At 40.8% G+C, this 20,054-nt stretch overlaps 2 protein-coding genes across 4 annotated transcripts in view; one reads left to right on the top strand and one right to left on the bottom strand.

Moving 5' to 3' along the window:
* Nucleotides 1-212: 212 nt before the first annotated feature.
* Nucleotides 213-3,366, top strand: SNAPC5 (small nuclear RNA activating complex polypeptide 5). The gene is made up of 3 exons (XM_035336314.1): nucleotides 213-333; nucleotides 657-743; nucleotides 1,281-3,366. Exons 1-3 carry the CDS (start codon nucleotides 244-246, stop codon nucleotides 1,386-1,388), a joined length of 285 nt encoding a protein of 94 aa, XP_035192205.1. The 5' UTR covers nucleotides 213-243; the 3' UTR covers nucleotides 1,389-3,366.
* The window catches only part of MAP2K1 (mitogen-activated protein kinase kinase 1), a 38,645-nt gene continuing 20,515 nt past the window's right edge, over nucleotides 1,925-20,054 (bottom strand). For 2 of the 3 annotated variants that reach the window (XM_035336311.1, XM_035336313.1), the window contains exons 4-11: nucleotides 19,179-19,256; nucleotides 18,592-18,643; nucleotides 12,359-12,483; nucleotides 9,386-9,593; nucleotides 8,676-8,740; nucleotides 7,058-7,119; nucleotides 6,155-6,200; nucleotides 4,251-5,162 (exon numbers count right to left, since the gene is read on the bottom strand). In XM_035336311.1, coding sequence (XP_035192202.1) covers nucleotides 5,049-5,162; nucleotides 6,155-6,200; nucleotides 7,058-7,119; nucleotides 8,676-8,740; nucleotides 9,386-9,593; nucleotides 12,359-12,483; nucleotides 18,592-18,643; nucleotides 19,179-19,256 — 750 coding nt within the window. In that variant the 3' untranslated portion in view covers nucleotides 4,251-5,048. Of the gene's footprint in view, nucleotides 1,937-4,250; nucleotides 5,163-6,154; nucleotides 6,201-7,057; nucleotides 7,120-8,675; nucleotides 8,741-9,385; nucleotides 9,594-12,358; nucleotides 12,484-18,591; nucleotides 18,644-19,178; nucleotides 19,257-20,054 lie in introns of those variants that run through there. The other variant, XM_035336312.1, reaches the window with a different exon arrangement.

Raw genomic sequence — 20,054 nt, 5'->3', positions numbered from 1 at the left:
GGCTCTGCCTGCGCTTGCGGCCGCGGCCGGGCGGGGGCAGCCTCGGCCCGGTCCCGCTCCCGCCTCGGGCTGCAAATGGCGGCGGGCCGTGACGTCACGCGAGGCCTCGGCCGCCGGCTGCGGCGGCTCCGCCCGCGCTCACGGGGGCGCTGCCGGGGCCGGGCCGGGAGGGGCCGGGAGGAGCCGGGGCCCCGCGCAGCCGCCGCCAGGGGGCCGGGGCGGCGGGGCGGCGGGGCGGGCAGGATGCTGAGCCGCCTGCAGGAGCTGCGCAAGGAGGAGGAGACGCTGCTGCGGGTGAAGGCGGCGCTGCACGACCAGCTCACCCGCCTCAAGGTCGGCGGGCACCGGGCGACGCGGAGCGGGGCGGAGCGGGGCGGCCGGAACGCGGCGCTGGGCGGGCGGCAGCGGGCCCGGCCCGTCCGGTGCTGGGCCTTCTCATAACGCGAGGGGTTTGCTCGTTCCCCGGGGCCTGGGTGGGATTTGGGGGCTGCTGCACGATGTAACCGCCGGGCTGTCGGCCCCTCATGCACACTGAGGAGGGCTGCAGCGCGGCTTCGCGGCTTTGGCTGCTGTCAGTCATTCAGAAATACCTCATTTCTGTGTGCTGGAGTCCGAGAAATAACGGTTTAAAGGCTTTTCTGTCCCTCCGTTCACAGGTGGAAGAGCTGGCGCTGCAGTCGATGATCAGGTCCAGGGAGGAGGACGCGGCCGTCCCGGCGGCAGCCGCTGCGGACAGCCAGGAGGTGAGGGCAGCGCCCGGCCCTGCGATGGGAGCGGAAAGCGGGGCCCCGAGCGTGTGCCCTTTGCGTGGTGTAGTGGTCGGTGTGTGCAGGGAGGCTGAGCTTCTTTATGCTTGCTGTTGGTTGAAAGGCCCAGCTGTAAAGTCTGTCCTGTTTTTTATGGTTCAAGATAAACCCAAAAGGGCTTTCCCAGCCCTGACAGCAGCATGTTGTTTCCAGAAGGGTTGGGCGTACCTTCACTTTATGTAAGTATATGAGGCTTATTAAGCACGGTGTCTACTACTTTTAACCGTGACACAGTGTTTAGCCATCTGATCACAGGGGATGGATGTACAGGTATCATCTGAACCTTTACCTAAAGTGCATGATCAGCCTGAGCTGGTTGAAACTCATCCATGTAGAACTGGTGCTCACTGCTTCGATGGGCTCTTGCAGCCAATGGTTCTAGTACCAAGATCTCTAACAGACACTGTGACCATTCAGTTTTAATAGTGGTACGAGAAGCATTGAGTACTGAGTTAAACTCTTTTATTGTAACAGACTCTTGGGCAGATGGACAATGAGGCTGCTATCAATCAAACTGAATTACAGCTAAGTCTTCAAGATCATGAAGAGGAAGAAGAAGAGGAGGAGGAATCAGATTCTTGAGAGAAAAAATAGTCAAGGATGGTTTTTAATACAGACTCAGGAATTTCTTCTTCATTCATATAAAATTTGCCAGCAGATTTTCATGTTCTCCCATGTATGGATACAATCCGTATGATATGCAAGACTCGGGGAGTCTGGGGAAGTATACCCTTGCCCATATACTCATACCCATATGAGTATCAGAAGCTTGGCAATTTTGAATTAGATGTTAAAAGAAGGAAAATTTGCTGCACAGATATGTAGCATAACCCATTTTGTGTTTAAAACCTAATGTGTAGCTTATTACATCTTTATATGTGGATGGGAAAAGTCATTAATCAAGTCAGACTAATTTAACACAGTAAAAGCAATAATTTGTCTGTTCTAATTTCCAGTTGCTGAAATATAAAACCAGGCCATGGAGGCTGAGTTGTAAACCAATGATTCTATTATAACCTCATCTGCTTTAGCTGGGAATTTTAAGATATGCAGTGAGCACAGGTGTGTCCAGGATCATCTCCAGGCGTTCAGCTGCTAGGTTCTCAGTTACACAGACCACCAGACGTACACTTCCTAGAAATGTGACTGATAGATGTAGGTGTTCTTACACTGGGAGAAGCAGATATTGCACTGTTGACCTCATTTTAAGTGCAGTAGCAAGGGAGCCGCTCTTTGTCCCTACTGGTGCTGTTCTTATGTACTGTCAGTCTGACTGAAACAGTGAAGTATTTTCTACTTGCTCTTTCAGCGTAGCAGCTAATTGGCCTTCTATTGTTACACAAAGTGTATGGTAATAATTAGTCCATGTTACTTTTAATAAAAAACTAATATTTTTAATTAGTTTTTTCTTTTTCCCTCATGGCAACTTCATGGATCAGTGTAAGTCCACTTTCCGCTTTCAAGGTATCTTCGAAGAGTAGGAGGAGTTTACTAATTTACTTGTAAAATGGAAAGGGACATGAAGCCTCCTCCACAATTTCTTTAATGGTACAGTAACAAGCTAGTGCTGCTCCTACCAGTAACAGGATGTTCTTTCTCCTTGTGGAACGCAGACACCATGTACAATTATTTTATCATTTCTTGAAGACTTGTTTTGATGCACACAAACGCCATTAAACTGATTAAAAGCAAATAAAAGTAATGTTCTAATTCAGATACTTTGTCAAACTGTCTTACTAAGAAACTAGTCAGTTACAACAATCCAGGTGTGTTTGTTGTGCAGCTAGTAGCTAAAGGTGCTACTGCTGTCTCTGGTATTTGGTATTAGTAGCTCAGACAAATAGTCTTCTCAAGTTTGCTTTTAAGAGTGGGAAAAGTACTTGGAAAAGTGTCCAGTATCCTGGGTGTGGTCAGAACACTTGATTCAGCCACCAATAACTTCCTGCCACTGTTTGAAGAGAGATTATTCGGCTCTTATCTGGCTTGTAGCTATAGGAACTGACCCTTAGAATGTAAACGTAGCTTCATCCTGTACTAAAGACTAATTGTTTATTTGAGAAGCCTGGATGTCCTAATGAAAGAGCTTAGAACACCAGCGCAAAACACTTGGCAAAGCCTTCCCAAGGCTTGCAGGGAGAAAAAAAGTCTGAGCAGATGTTGTGGCTCAGAGTGACACTTCCTTGGAAGTATTATGCAAAGAGTTGGTTTAAAAAGGGCTTAGTAGACATCCTCTCCTTCCTTTGCATTAGTGCTTGATCTGCTTTGGGCACTGCACTTGGTTCCTTGTCTCCATCTTACAACAGGTGCACCTGCCTCATGCTTTCCTTCTGCAAAACCATTTCTGGAAGGGTTGTTCCAGGATTTCACTACCAGAGGCTCATTTTGACCTTTGAAAAAAATGTATTTGTCTTCAGCATGTTACAGACTAGTTTTCAGGGCTATACTTGATCTCCTTTCTTCCCTCTACCTTTTGTGAGCCCGTGCCTTTTGGATTGGATATTGGATTAAAACAGACAAACTAGTTTGCAATAAAGTACTTCTGCTGTTGTCCTACTCCGTATAACTGTACTTACAGCACTCACATCATTGCCGTATGTGGAGCAAACAAGTAAAATCAGCTTTCTTCCCTAAATACTTGCTATTCACAGGCTGCGTATTTCTTTTAACAGATGATACAAAGTACTATTTACTATTTTTTTGGTATGTATTTCATGTATATTCTTAAACTAAACTACACAGCCCTGTCAATACTACCACCAGTCACAGTCAAGTTGACGGAAGCCCTGTCACTGAGTGATCTCCAGCTGTTGACAGACTGCGAACTATTCATGGCAGTTCATGTCTAGAATGATTTGGATTCCTTTTGGAAAGGAACTTCCGAATTCTCCTTGTCTGGTATGTCCTTTCACAGAGCTAAGCTTTGTATAGTATTGCTTAGAGTGGCTGTAAAGAGAACAAGATTTGGTGCTGAGGACATTTTACAGCAACAGTGATTAGCTTGCTGAATTTAGAAGCTGAACTTCTGAAGAAAAACTCACGTGTTGCTGAGCTTCTGTGCCGCAGTGCTGGTTTGTCCTAGGAAAATGCCTGCCAATCGCCATCCAGGGGGCTGCAGCAATGAACCAAGCATTAAATGCTGTGCAAAGCTCGTGAGCACTACACAGCCAAAACTTTGGTAGTCAGACTTCCCTCAGACATGCCACACAAATCCAGTAAGCAGGAAAGTAAGACAGGCTCAAGTGACAGCTGGCTCTAGCTCTCTTATTTCACAGCTTTGTCAGACATTCTTGTTTTACATACACAACTTCATACTTCTCAGAACCAAGGATACTACACAGTTGTGAAAAAAAAAAAAGAGAGGCACAACATATAACACTGTCACCATTTAGGATTCAGGTCTTGGTTAAGTTTTTCTTTTTGAGTTCAAACAAAAACTTCAAGAAGTTACTTGATAATATATTTATTAAGAGAATCCATTGCTAAACATCTGAAAGAATAAAACAATAGAGGATCTTCATACACTTTAGACACCAAACACAGCTGTCATGAATCTTTAGGTTAAAAGAAAGCAAACTGCCTGGATCTTTGTCATGATTCTGTAGGACGCTTCCAAGAGCTAACTTTTAAAAATCAATTAGAAAGACATACATCACTAAATCCAAGTCTGATGATACATTTTAAAAATAAATATAGAAATATGAACAAGTCTACAATTAGAATATTGCCCTGTACATTCCAAGAAATACAGAGCTCTTGCCTTCTTTACCTGGAAAGAGAGATCTCTAAACAACAGCAAAATTGGAACCATTAGGCCTAACTTTCAAGATACAGTTTGGCAGCAGCAAAAGCATGCTCGACAGATACAGTTTTGGAGCATCCCTCACCCTTTCTGCGTGGGAGATTAGGTAAGCATGATTGAAGTACCAATGATTTACAAAGAATCTTGATAAAGTTCAAACAAGCTAGGGGTAAATACCCCCAGCGATATTTCATTAAGAAAGAATATCCATAATCACTTGAAATCAGCAAGCACTGTAACTTAAACATCTTACATTTTGGTCAGCAAACAAATGTAATCCAATACAATACCAATTAGTTTATGACAAAATTTAAAACCATTTGGCACATGCTATAAAGACATTCTTCCTTAAGAGGTGAAATACATGTTTGAACAGGTACAAGCTTAGGAAATAGGACCAAAGTAGCGCTGTTAACAGACGTACAGTATTTGCTCTTCCATATTCAGACTCCAGCAGCATGCGTGGGTGTACTTGGTTGGTTAAGGCCTATGGTTGAACAAAGCCATCCTGCAAAATCCACCTCCTCTGCTTCAGATCTCTTAATGAAAGCATGAATCTTAGCAGAGGAAAATAAAATTACTCAAACGCTCAAGATAACGTGATCAGGTAAAGAACAATTTTGAATAACATGAGTTATAAAAAGCCTAGTTTACTTCCTGTGTTCATGTGGTTTGCCAGATTTTATACCTAGCTTGAAGTGACCAGTAAAACTTTTCTATAGGATTAATGAGATAACCAGCACATGAAATGTTCACATTGCAAAGTATTCCAGAGAAATACTGCCTACGGAGTGCCTGTTGCAGAATAATTACACCACAGTATATGATAAGGATGTGACTCAGCCACTTGATAATACTCTGAAAAATGTCTGCCTGTGCTTTCACACATAAGGGCTTATTGTAACAGGATTTGATTGCTTTTTGCCCTCTTACTACACAGCAGTATCAAGGCACAGAAAACTTGATTTTTATGCAGTAGAACTTCAGTCCTACCATTAAACTTAAGGCCATCACATGATTCACCAAAACTGATAAAGTTGTTTCATATAGAAAAAATGCAAGGTTTGTTTGTGGCTAGTAGTTCTACAGATTTTGTAAGACAAAGCTGATGAGAGACAGGCAAATTTTGTTTCTCAGATGTTGATAAATTTTCATTTAACTAGCCCATAAGATAAGCGGGATTTGGTTCTTTCATCTTCTTACATACTTAAGGATTGGTTAATAAACCAAAGTATAAACCAAAGTAAAAGAATTCTTCTGCTAATCAATTTAACAGTATGAAGTCATATACTTCGAATTATCGAATGTCAGATTGAAAAACCCACCAGTATGGGGCTCCTGGACAGCTCCTGTTCTAGGGGTGTGTGAAAGCCTGAAGCCCCTTGATCTCTGGATGAGAAAAGTGGCCCCTTCCAACAGTTTGAGCCGTTTGTATCAGGAGGCACAAACAACATTCTAGGCCATATGCTCATCCTGGTCTCAGGTCAGCTGAGGAACCCAACCTGCATGGAAGTAGTGCTCCTAGTTCGAGTGAAGAACTTTCACTTACCATCAGCTGCTTCAAATCAGCTCTCTCAGCAGGATTTTTAATTAAACTAGGAAAACAAAGTGTTACACAAGTTATACTCTTAAAATAAAGATCAAGCTAGATTGTTAGTATACTGCTTTCATCCTGAGAAGACACCACTCTAGATAAAAGCATGAGGTAATGTAGTGCCACTCAAACAGAACTGGGTCTGTAAGCAATTCTCTTCTGTGGGTTTCACAGGTATAATTTTAGGTATGAAATCCTGAGTTGCCCAATATTGTTCAGTGGGGGGCAGGAGTGAGCATCTGGAACCAAGCTGGAGAGATCAAATTCCCATTTAAACTCAACAGTCTCAGCCACTTTATCCCTCAAGTCTCTTTTACCCAAGTCTTTTTCAAGCTCAGTATCAAGTAGATGTTACTTTGTATTATGGCTCTTTCTTTGAGAAAGAAGTAATTCATATATGTAGCTTTAGAAAAAAAGCTCACTTTTCCCATGTCAATGAACACCTCCCTAAGCACTGAATTTACTGGCTCAGTGCAGGTATCACTGAAACACAATTGGAAAAGTAAATAAATGGGAGAATGACTGGTAAGATAAAGATGTTAGTTCAACAAACCGTTAGGGAAGAGAAAAAGCATCTGGAGCCTAGAAGACTTCTGCGTCATATGGAATGCTCACTACAGAATGCTGTGAAGGTTACCCATGAAAAGTCCAGATCCTCTTACGGAAGCGTGTTGTATGATTAGTCCACAAAAGTCTTCAATGCTGAGAAAGTACTAATTTAGAGTTGCACACAGAACCAGAGATCATAACTTACAGAGGGGAACATCTCTTAGCTCTGGGGTTCTCTTTGGATGCATATGCTGTCAAGCTGGTCCCTGTAAAATGAGCTTTAGGCACATTAACAGAGAAAATACTTACCATTTGTTAACAAAATCTTGAAATTCAGAACCAAAAACACCATTGGGTAATTTTGGAGGTGGCTGAAAACAAAAGAGAAGAGTTGTTTAAAGGAGATGAAATACATGAGGCTGTACAACCTACCCAGAGATCTACCAGTTATATGTCTAATATCTGAATAAAGTTACAAACCCAAATAATGCAGCATACAAACAGAGCATGTGCCATCATATGATTTATAAAAGTAAAGATGCTTTGTTTATTACTGGCTAATTTTGGTCATTGCTTACTGATAGCTACTGGATTTTACATGTTTCCTTAATAAATCAGACCAGTTTCTGTTTGTTTTATTATTATTATTAAACACACGTACCTCAATGGGGTTAACACAGCCCTGAGATGTGATTAAAGGTGGCTCAGAGCAGTCTACAGGAATTAGCATTGTGTTATTTTCTTTACTACTAATCCCCAGTTTGGGGGAAGACGCCCTGCATAGCATTACTTCCATAATCCTTTTGATCTGAGTATTCTGTCCCAGGGAATAAATTTGTACAGATTTGGAACACAAAATGAGTTTTCAGGTACTATATAAGCCTCCATATTATTGTCTTGTTTCCCATGGCATTTACTATAGGGTCAGTGTGAAGTTCTCATTCTTACACCATGGGTCCTACAAGCACTTGCACTTCTGATTACTTGTAAGTACAGGCTTGAGACGTGGCCTGCAGTCGGGTACTGGTGTGCAGGCTTTGTCACAGCAGCTGATGCTGAAGATCCCTTGCACTACACCAGAGGTAACAGAATGTAATCTTGTCAAATTCTCAGCTTTAGTGACCTCAGCTTAGAGTGACCTCCTCAGGGAAGCTACAAGATCATGACCACAGTACCTTAAGTAACCCAAAGCTAACACTATTCCAAGACTTAATGCCTTCATATTAAGCGTTATGTAACATACAGAATAAATCTGTAACCTGAAAGTGCATGCAGCCAAGGAACAGAAGCAGTTATCAGTATTGTTCAGTAGCAGAAACAACGAGTAAAAGCTAGTCTTTGCAGAGACCTAGACACCAACTATGCCTTTTAGATAAGTGGCAGATACATCATTTTATAATTTATTCACCTTGAACAATTGTTATCCAGCTGTTATAAGTGATAGCTAACATTAGTTTTTTTTTTTTTTTTTTGACAGACACAATAATGAACTCGTGTGAACTTCCGCGGTATTTTCAAAAATACAGAAAATAGACGATCAATTCTGACATACTACTCTCTTAACTAGCCTTGTAGCTTAGATATCTGAAAGACAGTCTTATGAATCAGACTATTTATAATACTTTAAAAGAAAATAACAGTTTTGTATATGCTTGATAGCACTGTTTGCTATTAAATCTAACAGGTTGCGTGATCCAGGCTGGAAAACCCATAAAGCTACTTAACAAGGGTGTAAAAGAACAAGCTAAGCCATCCCCAGGAATAATTTAAATTCAAGCTGACACAGAAAACAAGGACGTCTCTCATACTGCAGTAATAAAAGATCACAAGACCTGACATACCATAACACTAACCCCACACCCATTCAAATTCTGGAATGCTTTAAAAGTTTACAATTAAATTGGTACAAGTGCAAGTAATTGCTTACCTCATTGACGATGTAATCAAGGAGTTCAAAGATTGCCATTGGCGGCCTGCTGTCTGGTCCATAGGCTAAGAAGAAATTTTAGAAGTAGAAAAATACACAGTGTTACTCTCCACCGGAGGCAGGGGTGCTTTAAAAAGCTAACAGTCATAGGTTTGATTCTTGTATGGTGGACTTGCTGGGCACCCAGTTAACTTACAGAGAAGTGGAACAGCAACAAAGCAATGCTTTCATGCAAGGAAGAATTATTATTTTTGAGTTGATCCAAATCATTGACTTCACTTCCTAATAGGAAGCCTTCCTATTGTACTTGGATCATACTGCATCTTGAAGAGATGAACCATATCAACAGAACACATCCTAACAGTGTTCATGAACAGCGTGGTTATTAGCAAAAGCACATTTGGTCCTTGCTTTTCAAGCTCAAATACCTCCTCATAGCAAGACTGAACCAGGTGCTCAGTTCAATCCTGTTCTTTTGAAATTGTAAAGCCGTGCTATGCAAATCAATACTAGGTAAGGAAATAGAAAACAATCTAACAGATTTTATACCTTACCATTGGAAACCCCAGCTTAGTTCCAAATGACTTTAAGATGCTGCAAAGGTGCCTCAGTGGTACTGATGAAAAGCTAGTTGGTAGTGGTTACATTCACGCTTTTTTTTAATTGGTTTATAGCAAATATAAAAATATTTGCCTCATGTTGGAACTTACAGCTCACTGGTCGACCAGGTGTTCTTTGCCTGGGTGAGGTCTCAGCGACTGGAGAATCTCCCTCTACTGGGCAGCCAAACATTAACTCGAGCTCCTTAGAGTCAGGAGGAGGAATCGGGTATCTGCCAATGGCCATTTCTACCAGTGACAACCCCATACTCCATATATCTGATTGCACAGAGTAATGGGTTCCCTGTAATCTTTCCGGCTATGAAAACAAACAAAGAAAGGGACACAGTAAAATACTGCAACAAAAAAGAAAATTAGAAATTGCATTCTGCTATAGCATGGATAAAGTGAGAGATGAAGCCCCAACTTACCAGTGTGGCATACGCCAACGAGTGAGGTACCTTTATTTAAATCTCAGCTAAAGTTCCAGAATCCTCAGAAACTTTGTATACAACCATTACAAATAAATTTAAGACTAAAAAACCATGCCATTATGTTGCTGCTTTATTCAACATAATATCTAAATGTTGCAATTATTAATAGTGATGGAATAATTAAAGAACAAGGAAACAAAACTAGTATTGGCAACTAAACATTCATCTTGCTTCCCTGAGATGCCCTGCTTGGTTTTATGCTTTGAGAAAATGAGGGAAGGTGATTTTATCGTCTCTGGTGCTCTAGCAATAATCCTGTGGTTTGTGACACTTCTCAGCTGATACCATTCTCATAGGACCCTACAGCAGAAATGCATTTATGCAAGGCATGCATACTTCAGTTTCAGATCCATATTCAAATGATTTCTAAATAAACTACTGACCTCTATAATCCACTGAAACAATAAAACATAACACAGAAGTTGAATGACAAAGTCTTATGCAGTGCACAGACTTTTCCTAGAGGTATAATGACTGGGATAAATATATATAAGACAGGAAGATAGATGCCAGTTCCCTTAGTTAAACCACCTGCAACTTATGAGTTGACCAACAACAACGTAAGAGGCTTCAGTTTTTCTAAGGAAAAAAACAAAACTAGAATGGGATGAACAAAAGCAAATTCAGGAGAGGTTATATATGCATGCTAACGTAACTATTATGAAAGTGCATGCAGGTAAGACAACAGATTCAACAACAGATTCAGCTAAAAACAGATTGTGCATTGTTTTTACGTGACTTGGACATTGGAACAGACTTAGCAATGGATTTTTTGGGCATCAGTCAAATCGTGATGGAAACCACGTGTGGATACCCCAGTCACATCGCTCCAAAGACCCGCAGTTCTCCGCAGTGTAATCATCCTTTTTCCTGCCTAGAGAACTAAAACAAAATTAATCCTGAACTCCTCTTGCCTAGTTTTTGTACTTATTCTATCAGTACTCTTAGATGCTAAAGGTATTTTATTCAACGTTTAGTATATTCAACTACATCATCCTTTGATCTGTTTTTACTGAGACTCCTCAAAGAAAATAATCACTTTTATGTTTTTTTAAAAAAAACAAGGTAATTTTACAAAAATTGTGCAGATTCCGGTTCATATGCATATTTTGGAAAGTTTGAAGCATTCCCATAGAACATAAGAATAGAGTATTACTGTAAAGTCCTTCGCTTTGCAATAATGGGCAACAGTTTTGTTAAATCAATTTTGTAGCATTTATTAAGGTTACACTTGAATTCTCTCCAGCGTCCCACCTCAGCAAGTTCTCAACTACTTGGGTAAACGACATGATTGCTAGGCAATTGATAAAGATGCCCAGAAAGGAGGATACACACCTTTTCATAAAATTTTTCTGCTGCACAAAACATTTAAGATCTAGAAAACATATTTGAGTTAAGCAATTTTGATTATACACACCTTCAATATAGTAGAATACGATGTTCTTTGGCATATAACAATTCTCAAGCTATCATTTGAAAAAGGGAGAAAGGTATTGCAGGAAAAGGTACTTCAGAGACTATTAAAAGAATAATATCACCAACACAGCTTGGTCTGTGACATATGGTGACAGAGCACAAAGCTGAATCTGTTTTAGAACAAACAAGTAGATGAAAACTGAAGGCAGACAGCACTCTGCTCTTATTCTTTCTACTAGAAGAAGAAGGGAAAGCCAGTAGCATGCTGAAGGTTTACAAGAGATGGACTTTTTTTGCGCACTATTAGCAACAGTCCCTAAGTGTATGTGGGAACATAAGCCACAGTTATTTCAAGTATGTTACCCATATTAAATGACAAAAAAAGAAAAGACTGTCTTTGATGTTGAAAAGCAGGTCCCACGCTGAGCAGGAGCAGCATTATTATGCTTTTTTCCTTTGAGTTTAAGCCCACACAGTTTCAATCCTACAGCAGGATCTCTGCACACCCTGGTTTTACGAAGTAATTGGCTGTATGCTGAACAGGTGAGTACATTAGAATGAGATCTGTTATTTCCATTAGCACTGAATTCACATAATACAAAGAGCGCCTCTGAAAAGCAAGTTTCAAGGTACTGCTCATGAACAGGAACAAAGATCTGTGTAAGTAGTCCCAGATTAGCTGCCGTGGCCTTGTCCACACCAGCCACTCCCATGCTTTTCCTTGCTGCTCGAGGCAGATTAGGTTCCCAGGAGCAGTCACAACAGAACCCCTAATGAGGCAGCAGCTTGCCTCCGTAAGTGACTGCAGCTAAATGCTGGAGTGGAAAGAACTGGATTTAATAAGAACAAGATATAAATACTGTTTTTCCAGAGATGTACGTACACAAAACCTAAACACATGAACCAATTGGATTTTGCAATGTGGATGTGATTGCATCTCTTTTGTAGCGTTATGAAAATATTCCTGTTGCAAGCAAAGCCAAGCAACACGTTCTCCGTCCCCCCACCCCCAATCTGATATGATACTGGCATATGCCTGGAATGCAGGAAGTGAAATAAAAACTATGAACGTAGTAGAGGTAACAGCAACAGTTGGCTTCTTGTTTGATTACTGGAATCGTGATAACTCTACCATAATGTATAGTAAACTCAAAGCTATAAAATCTGTACTTACAGACATGTAGGAGCGTGTGCCAACAAACGAGTTTGCCATAGAATCTATCAGTTGTCCACTGACACCAAAATCACAAAGCTTGATTTCACCTCTAGAGTTTACCAAAATGTTAGATGGTTTAACATCTGGAAAAAAATGAATGGATGATTTATAATAGATAAAATGGGAAATTTGACAATGAAAGTAACATGAGAGGTGAGAATTATCATGTGTCTCCCTTTGTTCCCCTTCTAACTGTCCCATAACTCCTGTCCCTTCTCTGGGAATACTCAGAGAAGAGATCTGGTTCCTTACCCAGACCCAATTCGTGGGCTCTCTTTAAACATACATAAGTGAAAATAAACTTTTAAAACACAAGTGCAAAAAGGCTCTTGCTTTTAAGTTTGAATTTTACCCACCTAAAAGAAGTAATCAAGAAACACTATACATTTTTTAAACAAAATTAATTGAACTTCAGCAGCTACTAAATCATCCCTGACTTAAACTTTGGGTACACATTAAAAAAATGGTTTTGCTATAGGATGTTTTAAAACACTGCTGAAAAAATAAGTCAGCCTATTATTGAAGTGCTACACTTAAAACACTTGGAGATTGTTTACCTGTGACAGAACACCCTCGTGATTTTAAATTCATCACTACCTAAATGGAAGCTTAATGAGGGCCAATGGTAACTATGCAACTAATAACAGCTATTTGAGAATGCAAAGGTGCTGAGAACAGTTTAGTATTTCTTTGGTAAGTGTAAGAAGTGTGTGGTTTTTTTTCCCCCTAAATATATCTTGCTGCTTATCTGGCCTTGACCAGTGGTGCGTTATCAAGAGAAGTAATCAGCAGCTCACAATTGCAAAGCTACAGGTCAACAATAAAAGAGGGCACTGTAAGTTGTTTTTGAAGGAAGCAATCAGCTCATGGTACCAGAATTTCACGTTAGTCTCTGCTATTCAAGAACAGATCCAGAAACCTGAAGCCTACAGACTATTTTCATTTACTTTTCCACTTTTAGACACAAACTCCAGGCAGCTTTCATTTCGGTGACTGCAGAACTGACATCGCAAAGGAAGGTCAACGGGATGTCACTGGAAAGATGGTACTAACGTGACTCCTCCTCACTAGGAAAAGATCCCCGTGCAGCAGGTTATGCCTCGCTGAGCAAGATCCAGCAAGATCGGAAATGGAGACAAAATATTTTATCTGTTTAATCCTCCCAGCCCACTTTCAAAGGGCAAACCAAAGCTTCAATAAATAAGTTATTTACTTCTTTAAACTGCGGCTACACTTTCTGGCTCCTGAAATCACCTTTCTAATACAGGAAACAAACTGTCCAGGCACACTGGAAACAAGGGTTTCCTTCTCCTGGCAAGAGCAGTTGGGATTTCCACCTTACACGAAATATAGGCATGTATTTTGCATGCACTATTTTTAATTCCACATCCCTGGGAAAGTAACTAGCTTAACAACACTGCTCAATACATTTTCCTCCTGTACAAGTAACAAAGGCATTGGGAAGGTTGTGGGGCCGTTTACCAGGCAGGAACCACAGTGTTAGACACTGGTTAACGCAGCAGGGAGCTCTCACACAGGCACAGGACTTCAGCAGAGGGAGGGACTTTAGAAGCCTTTTAGACCTACAGCTCTACCTTCTGCAAGTTCTACCTTCTTTATGCAAGTTTTGGCCATTTGTAGAGACCTCACCACAAGCACACTTCACAATGAAAAGGAAGAATCCGCTCTAGGAGCTTGTCCTGTTTAAAATTTCATTGGGGAAAAAAGAAACAAAACCAGTTTTGTTGGTGCAGAGAAGGAGGCAGCAGAAATACGAGACTCCCAACTACACAGGAATCTTCGCCTAAAGTTCTGTGCAAAAGCAAAGTAGAAAAGAGTGTTTGCAAAATACACAGGAAGCACTGCAGAGCCTGGACGACTTCTACAGGCCATGCTTATTTTGGACTGCACATCTTTGTACCTCTACTAGTTCCCTTCAGAACACTGACACTTCCCCACTTACCTCTGGGCAAAAACCCATCAGCATTCCATTGTCAACGAACCAAACAACACTCCGGAAATTTCACGTTCTAGAAAGCACCTGGTCTTTTGAAGACTTAACCTTTACCTTCAGTGTTTGTCTAGCTTATAAACATATGCTGCAACTTTCTTACAATAGCACAGCAAATCATGACTGCTCACTGACATTTATATAAAGTCTGCCTTTCCCCGAGCATTTCAATTCTTCTCTCAAGGCCCCCAGTGTGATCAGAAAGCGCGGTTAGGAACATTGCTGTCTTTCCACTCTAAATGTAGCTTGCTATGCTCTCCAGAGTGCCTAAGCTCTTAAGCAGTTTCTCTGGAAACCAAAAAGAAGCCAAACGAAACAGGAACGCCAAGGCATCCTTCACAATGTACTCTTAGTCTGCAAGAAAAAGACAAGTCTTGAAAAGAAGATCAAATGTGCTACAGAAGCAAGGTATCTAAGTTCTAAAGAAGATGAAAGGACATTGCATGCATCACTTCAGACTATCCAAAAGCAGAGCTGTGCAATTCTAGGGACACCCTCAGCCAGTCCAGATGCACAGATACATGACACCGAAGAGGGAGCTCAATAAAAAAAGGCTTCTAAGTTTATAGGATGTCAAGTACTCTGTTAGAAGCATGCCTCCTCTGCCTGAGCCTTGCTCTCCCTCACAGGGAGAAAGAAAGCCAGTTCATTCCGAAAGAATGAAGGCTCAGAACATTATCACAGCAACATCAGGCAAGAGTATTTTCCTTTTGTATGTGGAAGTTGGGTAGCACTTGAGGGCGTATTTATCTTGCAGCCCATTATTGGTATCTTCCAACCACCCAAATATTTAAAAGGAAGTCCATCCCTGTTGCCACAAGTTCAGCTGCATGGGTGTCCTCTGGATATTTGGAGAAACACAGCCCAGATCTCCAAGGAAGAGGAGTGACATCATGGACATTAAAGTAAAAAAAAAAGATGACTTAGCAAACTACAATTAAGTTTAACATATATCAAACAAACATAACCAGGAGTTTCTTAGCATCTTTCCCCCATTATGATTTCTGTTTTTAAGTAAATTGCTTTCCTTGTCATTTGGTGCCTTCTGGCATTAACCAAAGGTAAACAGGAGCACAGAAGTAGCATTTTCTGTATCATTCACTGTTACAAATATATTTAACTGAACAGGAACTAGTATGAGGATATCTATCACAGTCATGTTCTTTGCCCCTTCCTTTTCTGTGCCTGTTTTGTATCCCCCAGTTTGTTTCTCAGACATTTTGCAATTTCTGTCATGTCTTTTCAGGGAACCAAAACAAAGCATGATAGTCCTGATGAGCTAACAGTCTATAAAAAGACTTTTCCATTCCTTCCTTAATAACCCCTAATGACTTCTTCCTTGAGCTGTCTGCAGTGACATGTGAATACTTTTCCCCAGAGGTCACAGCTAGTTCAGGACCCATCTGTGCATGTGAGCACTAAGCTGAACCTCATGATGAGCAGCAACCACATCCCATTGGGTTTTTGCTGTCCTTTCTGATTGTCACTACTTCTTAATCCAAGCAAACACATCACTTACCAGTTCTGCCAATTTATTTTTTATTCCTTTCTTTCAGCTCAACATTATTTGTCAGTCTTGCATTCCATAAACTCTTTACCCTGAAATACTCTCTGGTGGTTTTTCCCCCCGTGGTGACAATTACGGCCCTTTGTCTTACTGCCTCCTGGTCATGGCAAAATCTCCGTTGCACTAACCACCCCTTACTGCTGTCAGCCACACCAGCGCACAGAAATCTGACAGCATAGTCACAGAAGTCTATGCAATACAACAAAAGCAGTGAACGTTGGATTTATAAAATGAATGGGTGAGACTAATCAGTAAAGCAAAGAACAAGCAGGGTGCCTACAAGTTTCAAAGAAGGCATTCTACACAGAAACAATCCCCTCCACTCCCCAAAATCTTATAGTCTTACATACTACCAGAAATAAGTAACTGTATGCTTATTTGCTGGCTAGCTAATAGCTCTTACCTATGTAGAATAGTTTGTTTTGAAGATAGAAGCTCACATTTTGCATCTTACTGTTAAAAGACATGTTGTACTATCATCTACCTCTGCTCTTCCTGGCATGCTCAACAGCCAGGTCATTACAAACCATTGCTGATATTGCAGTGCCACACAAAGAAAATGAATTAATAGAATTAATTCCTCCCTGAAAAGGAGTTATCCCAAATCTCGCTCTCTTTTGATTTAAGAACAAGATTTTTTTTGGCCTTTTTTCGCTACATACTTGTGTTCAGCGAGGATGTCTATTTTCAGGTCTCCCACTCTCACAACAAATACAACGAACCTTACTAAACCAAGCCCACCAGCTGCACATATTTTTCCTCGGGAACAGGATGAGTTCTAACAAACAGTACATGCCAGATGCTGGTCACACCATGTCAGTGCAGTACTAGATAATCACTGAGGGCCAAATATAGAGGCTAGAGAAAATAAAACAAATCTCCAACAACTACAACTGTGCCACCAAAATAATGCTGACCCGTTTACACCAGAACCGTGCCTTCACTAGTACTATTTATTTCAGTTGGTATTCTAGGAGGCACTCTGGAAAAAAAAACAATTTTGCCAGAAAAAGCTCCACCTGCACTAGGAGGGTTTTCCCAGGTGAGCATTTTGATATCCTCGTAGGACAGACTGGGCTTCAGTTTAGCTTCACTAGGTAGCCCACTTGAACCAGGGCCATATGATACCAAGAATTCTTAAATAAGAAATTAATAATAATAATTTAAAAAGTAAAATGGTAACATAAGATTTTTTTTTCAGGTCAAGCTTCTAAGATATCAAATAGCAGAGAAGTCAGTACATTTACAATGGTATTGGGCTTTGAAGCCAAATTCAGCACTCGAACAGGCATTATCTAAGCACATTCTGACAACACTAACCCCTCCTGGCACTATTTCGGTCTATGTATTTTTAATGCCTGCCATTTTTTCACGTGCCAGCAGCAGTTAACCGGGCAGGACCACACAGCAGCCCAGCCCACACTCAGCTGAACAGCCAGCCAGCCTCCAGGACTTCGCAGCACAGGGCAGACCTTGCTCATAACCTTGATGTGCAGAAAACTGAACCAGGGCCCACAAAAAGCTGCGACAGCTCAAGCCCATGTGCCAGCTTACACGAGGTTCATCTTACATGTGGAGCCTACAAATAACACACACGGGGCAGCCTGTCCTGCAGACTGCTAGGCAGGACCGACGGTAGGAACTAGAGAGCTTGCACGCAGCAGCTTACGCTGCCAGGCACGGTCAGTCCAGGAACATTGGAAGCAGCATAAAAGAGGAACTTGTTTGTCCACATACTCAGAGTAACCTCTAATGCAGCCACTGTTGTGAGGTTTCACTGTGCTTAAAATCAGATTGGCTGTGTTTTGGATGTCAGATTTACAGATTGCAGATCTGTTGAGAACTGCTGTCTCAACAGCCAGCTGAACAAGAGCAACCTAAAAAGACCTCAGGCAACCAACAAACAAACCACGGCTGTACCTGAACTGAAAACTACACGATGCGACGTTCACACCATCAGTGTGCCCTAAAATAAGATCATCTTTCCCAGGAGTCTCCCTTATGCACTGAGCTGAGACAAATAGCTGTGCGATTACCATCAGAAATATCTGGAGTCCACCTCATCCAGCCCGTTTTTCCAGTAGAGAGCTATATTTGATTGTTTTTTAAAGAAATAAAACAGTAATGTAGAACAAACACAGTCTATACTTCACATGCAAGGTGATGCACAACAGACTGCATAAACTGGGATTGCTAATTACTCTTTTCAGTCTGGCCAAACTCAGCGTCTGATGCAGACACCTTTATAATCTGAAGACTGGTCTCGTATGGCACCAGCCCCACTGAACGCATGGCATGGTCTATACACATGGTACAACTGCTGTTAATGAACAGTGCCATTCAAAGAAAAATATGAAGTGCTCCATCTCTAGTCTTCAATTTAAACTTACGCCAAGAATAATGGTTTATAATCCATGCTTAAGATAGCAAAAATTGAAGACCAATGACAGCCATAGTAAGAGAGAAAAGTCTGTCTTACACTACTCAAGAAAAATCCTCTGAATCAAAATCATGCTGAAACACAAAGAACATATCAAGGAAAAAAAAGTACATATTTTAACTTGAATAAAAAAAAAAAAACAAGAAGATTTGCAATGCAAAATTTTATCTCACCTCTGTGCATTATTTTATGCTTTTCTCTCAGATATGTGAGTCCTTTTATTACCTAAAGACAAATAAAATAATTTTTCAGTTTATGAAAAGATAATAGCATGTTTTTTTCTTGCACAAGAATTCCAACTTAATACAACATAACAGAAGTAGCAAAATTTAAACACTGCAAATGAATATTTTGTTTAAATGTATACCTCCAGCTCACACTAACAACCAGAATCAACTGGACCCTTACTGGAAGTTTTGCATATGCAGCTTGTTGCACAATAGATATGAGAAGGATAACATCCACTTTATTTTAAAATGAAATGTTGCTTCTGTTCTTATCCACAAGCACCATCTGATACAAAGGCAGAAAATCAAAGCTAATGCAATAGAATGTGTTACTTGTTCCAGTGCCCTGAGCTACCAAATGATGACACGTATAAAGTCTGCCTTCTTAAAAGGAAGCAACACACTTTGAAACCCAGTAAAATTTCTCTCCCACATCCTCCAGTCCTGGAGCGGCTGCTTCCTGAATCTGGCATTACCGTGCTGAGACACACATCTACCCACCTACAGCCTCTGAGAGCTACGAAGACACTTACCGCAATGCTAACTTTGCCCAGTATCTGCTCTGGAATTCTTCCAGCCTTTTTCAGTACTTGATCCAAGGAGCCGCCATCCTAATAATAAATGTTTGAATACTCAAGCTTCAGTCAAATTTCTCTAAAACATGTCAAACAGGATTTCAGTCTAAAGCCTAAATTTGGTGAGAAATGTTGCTTTTCATATGTGATGTGATATTGTTATGGTGCATATCTGAAAAAACAAATCATTCCTCAGCAGGAATTCGTCAGTTTTATACTTTTTTAAAAAAACATACACTTGGCCAGTAATAACATCCACTCAAACATTTCTCACAGTGATCTTCCAAGCTAGTATTTCCATGGTATCACTCTTGCTAAGGAAGTGCTGAACACAATGAGCTGTTGACCAAGCATTACGAGTTTTACTCCTGAAAGTCTGTAGCTTTCAGTTCAGTACATTAACATGCACTTTTTTCTTTTCACACCCATCACATGCTATTCTTTTCCCTCCAAAGATAGAATTAGGAGGGCTGAAGAAGCATACATTTTATGATACTGATCCCAAGGATAAAAATAATTTATGATGCTGGAAAATGCAGAGCTGCTTCACGAATATACTATGTGCTAGCAGCACCCCATGATCATAATTAATCTTGCATTCTTGTCCACTTAATTCCTGGACTAGATCCTACACAGGAAACTGGCCTCTTAGTTCTGTGTATCTGGAGTGACTGTCAACTTGCAAGGGTAGGGGGTTGATTTGACAGCTCTCAAAGCATCAAAATACTGTGAAGAAGCCCTTATTTTTTTATTTATTTTTATAAGTAATGGTATTACTAATTTTACTAAGTGAAATAAACTGAATGCATGCCCAGACACCCCCAAAGTCAAATA

This window comes from Oxyura jamaicensis, chromosome 10 (assembly GCF_011077185.1).
Source record: "Oxyura jamaicensis isolate SHBP4307 breed ruddy duck chromosome 10, BPBGC_Ojam_1.0, whole genome shotgun sequence".
NCBI lineage: Eukaryota > Metazoa > Chordata > Aves > Anseriformes > Anatidae > Oxyura > Oxyura jamaicensis.
This window is presented reverse-complemented; position numbering and strand designations above follow the sequence as displayed.

Excerpts from the sequence above, each read along its gene's own strand:
- SNAPC5 (XM_035336314.1), top strand. The coding sequence starts at position 244 with ATGCTGAGCCGCCTGCAGGAGCTGCGCAAGGAGGAGGAGACGCTGCTG. Across the intron at positions 334-656 it reads ACCAGCTCACCCGCCTCAAG|GTGGAAGAGCTGGCGCTGCA; the intron begins GTCGGCGGGCAC and ends CTCCGTTCACAG. Across the intron at positions 744-1,280 it reads CCGCTGCGGACAGCCAGGAG|ACTCTTGGGCAGATGGACAA; the intron begins GTGAGGGCAGCG and ends TTATTGTAACAG.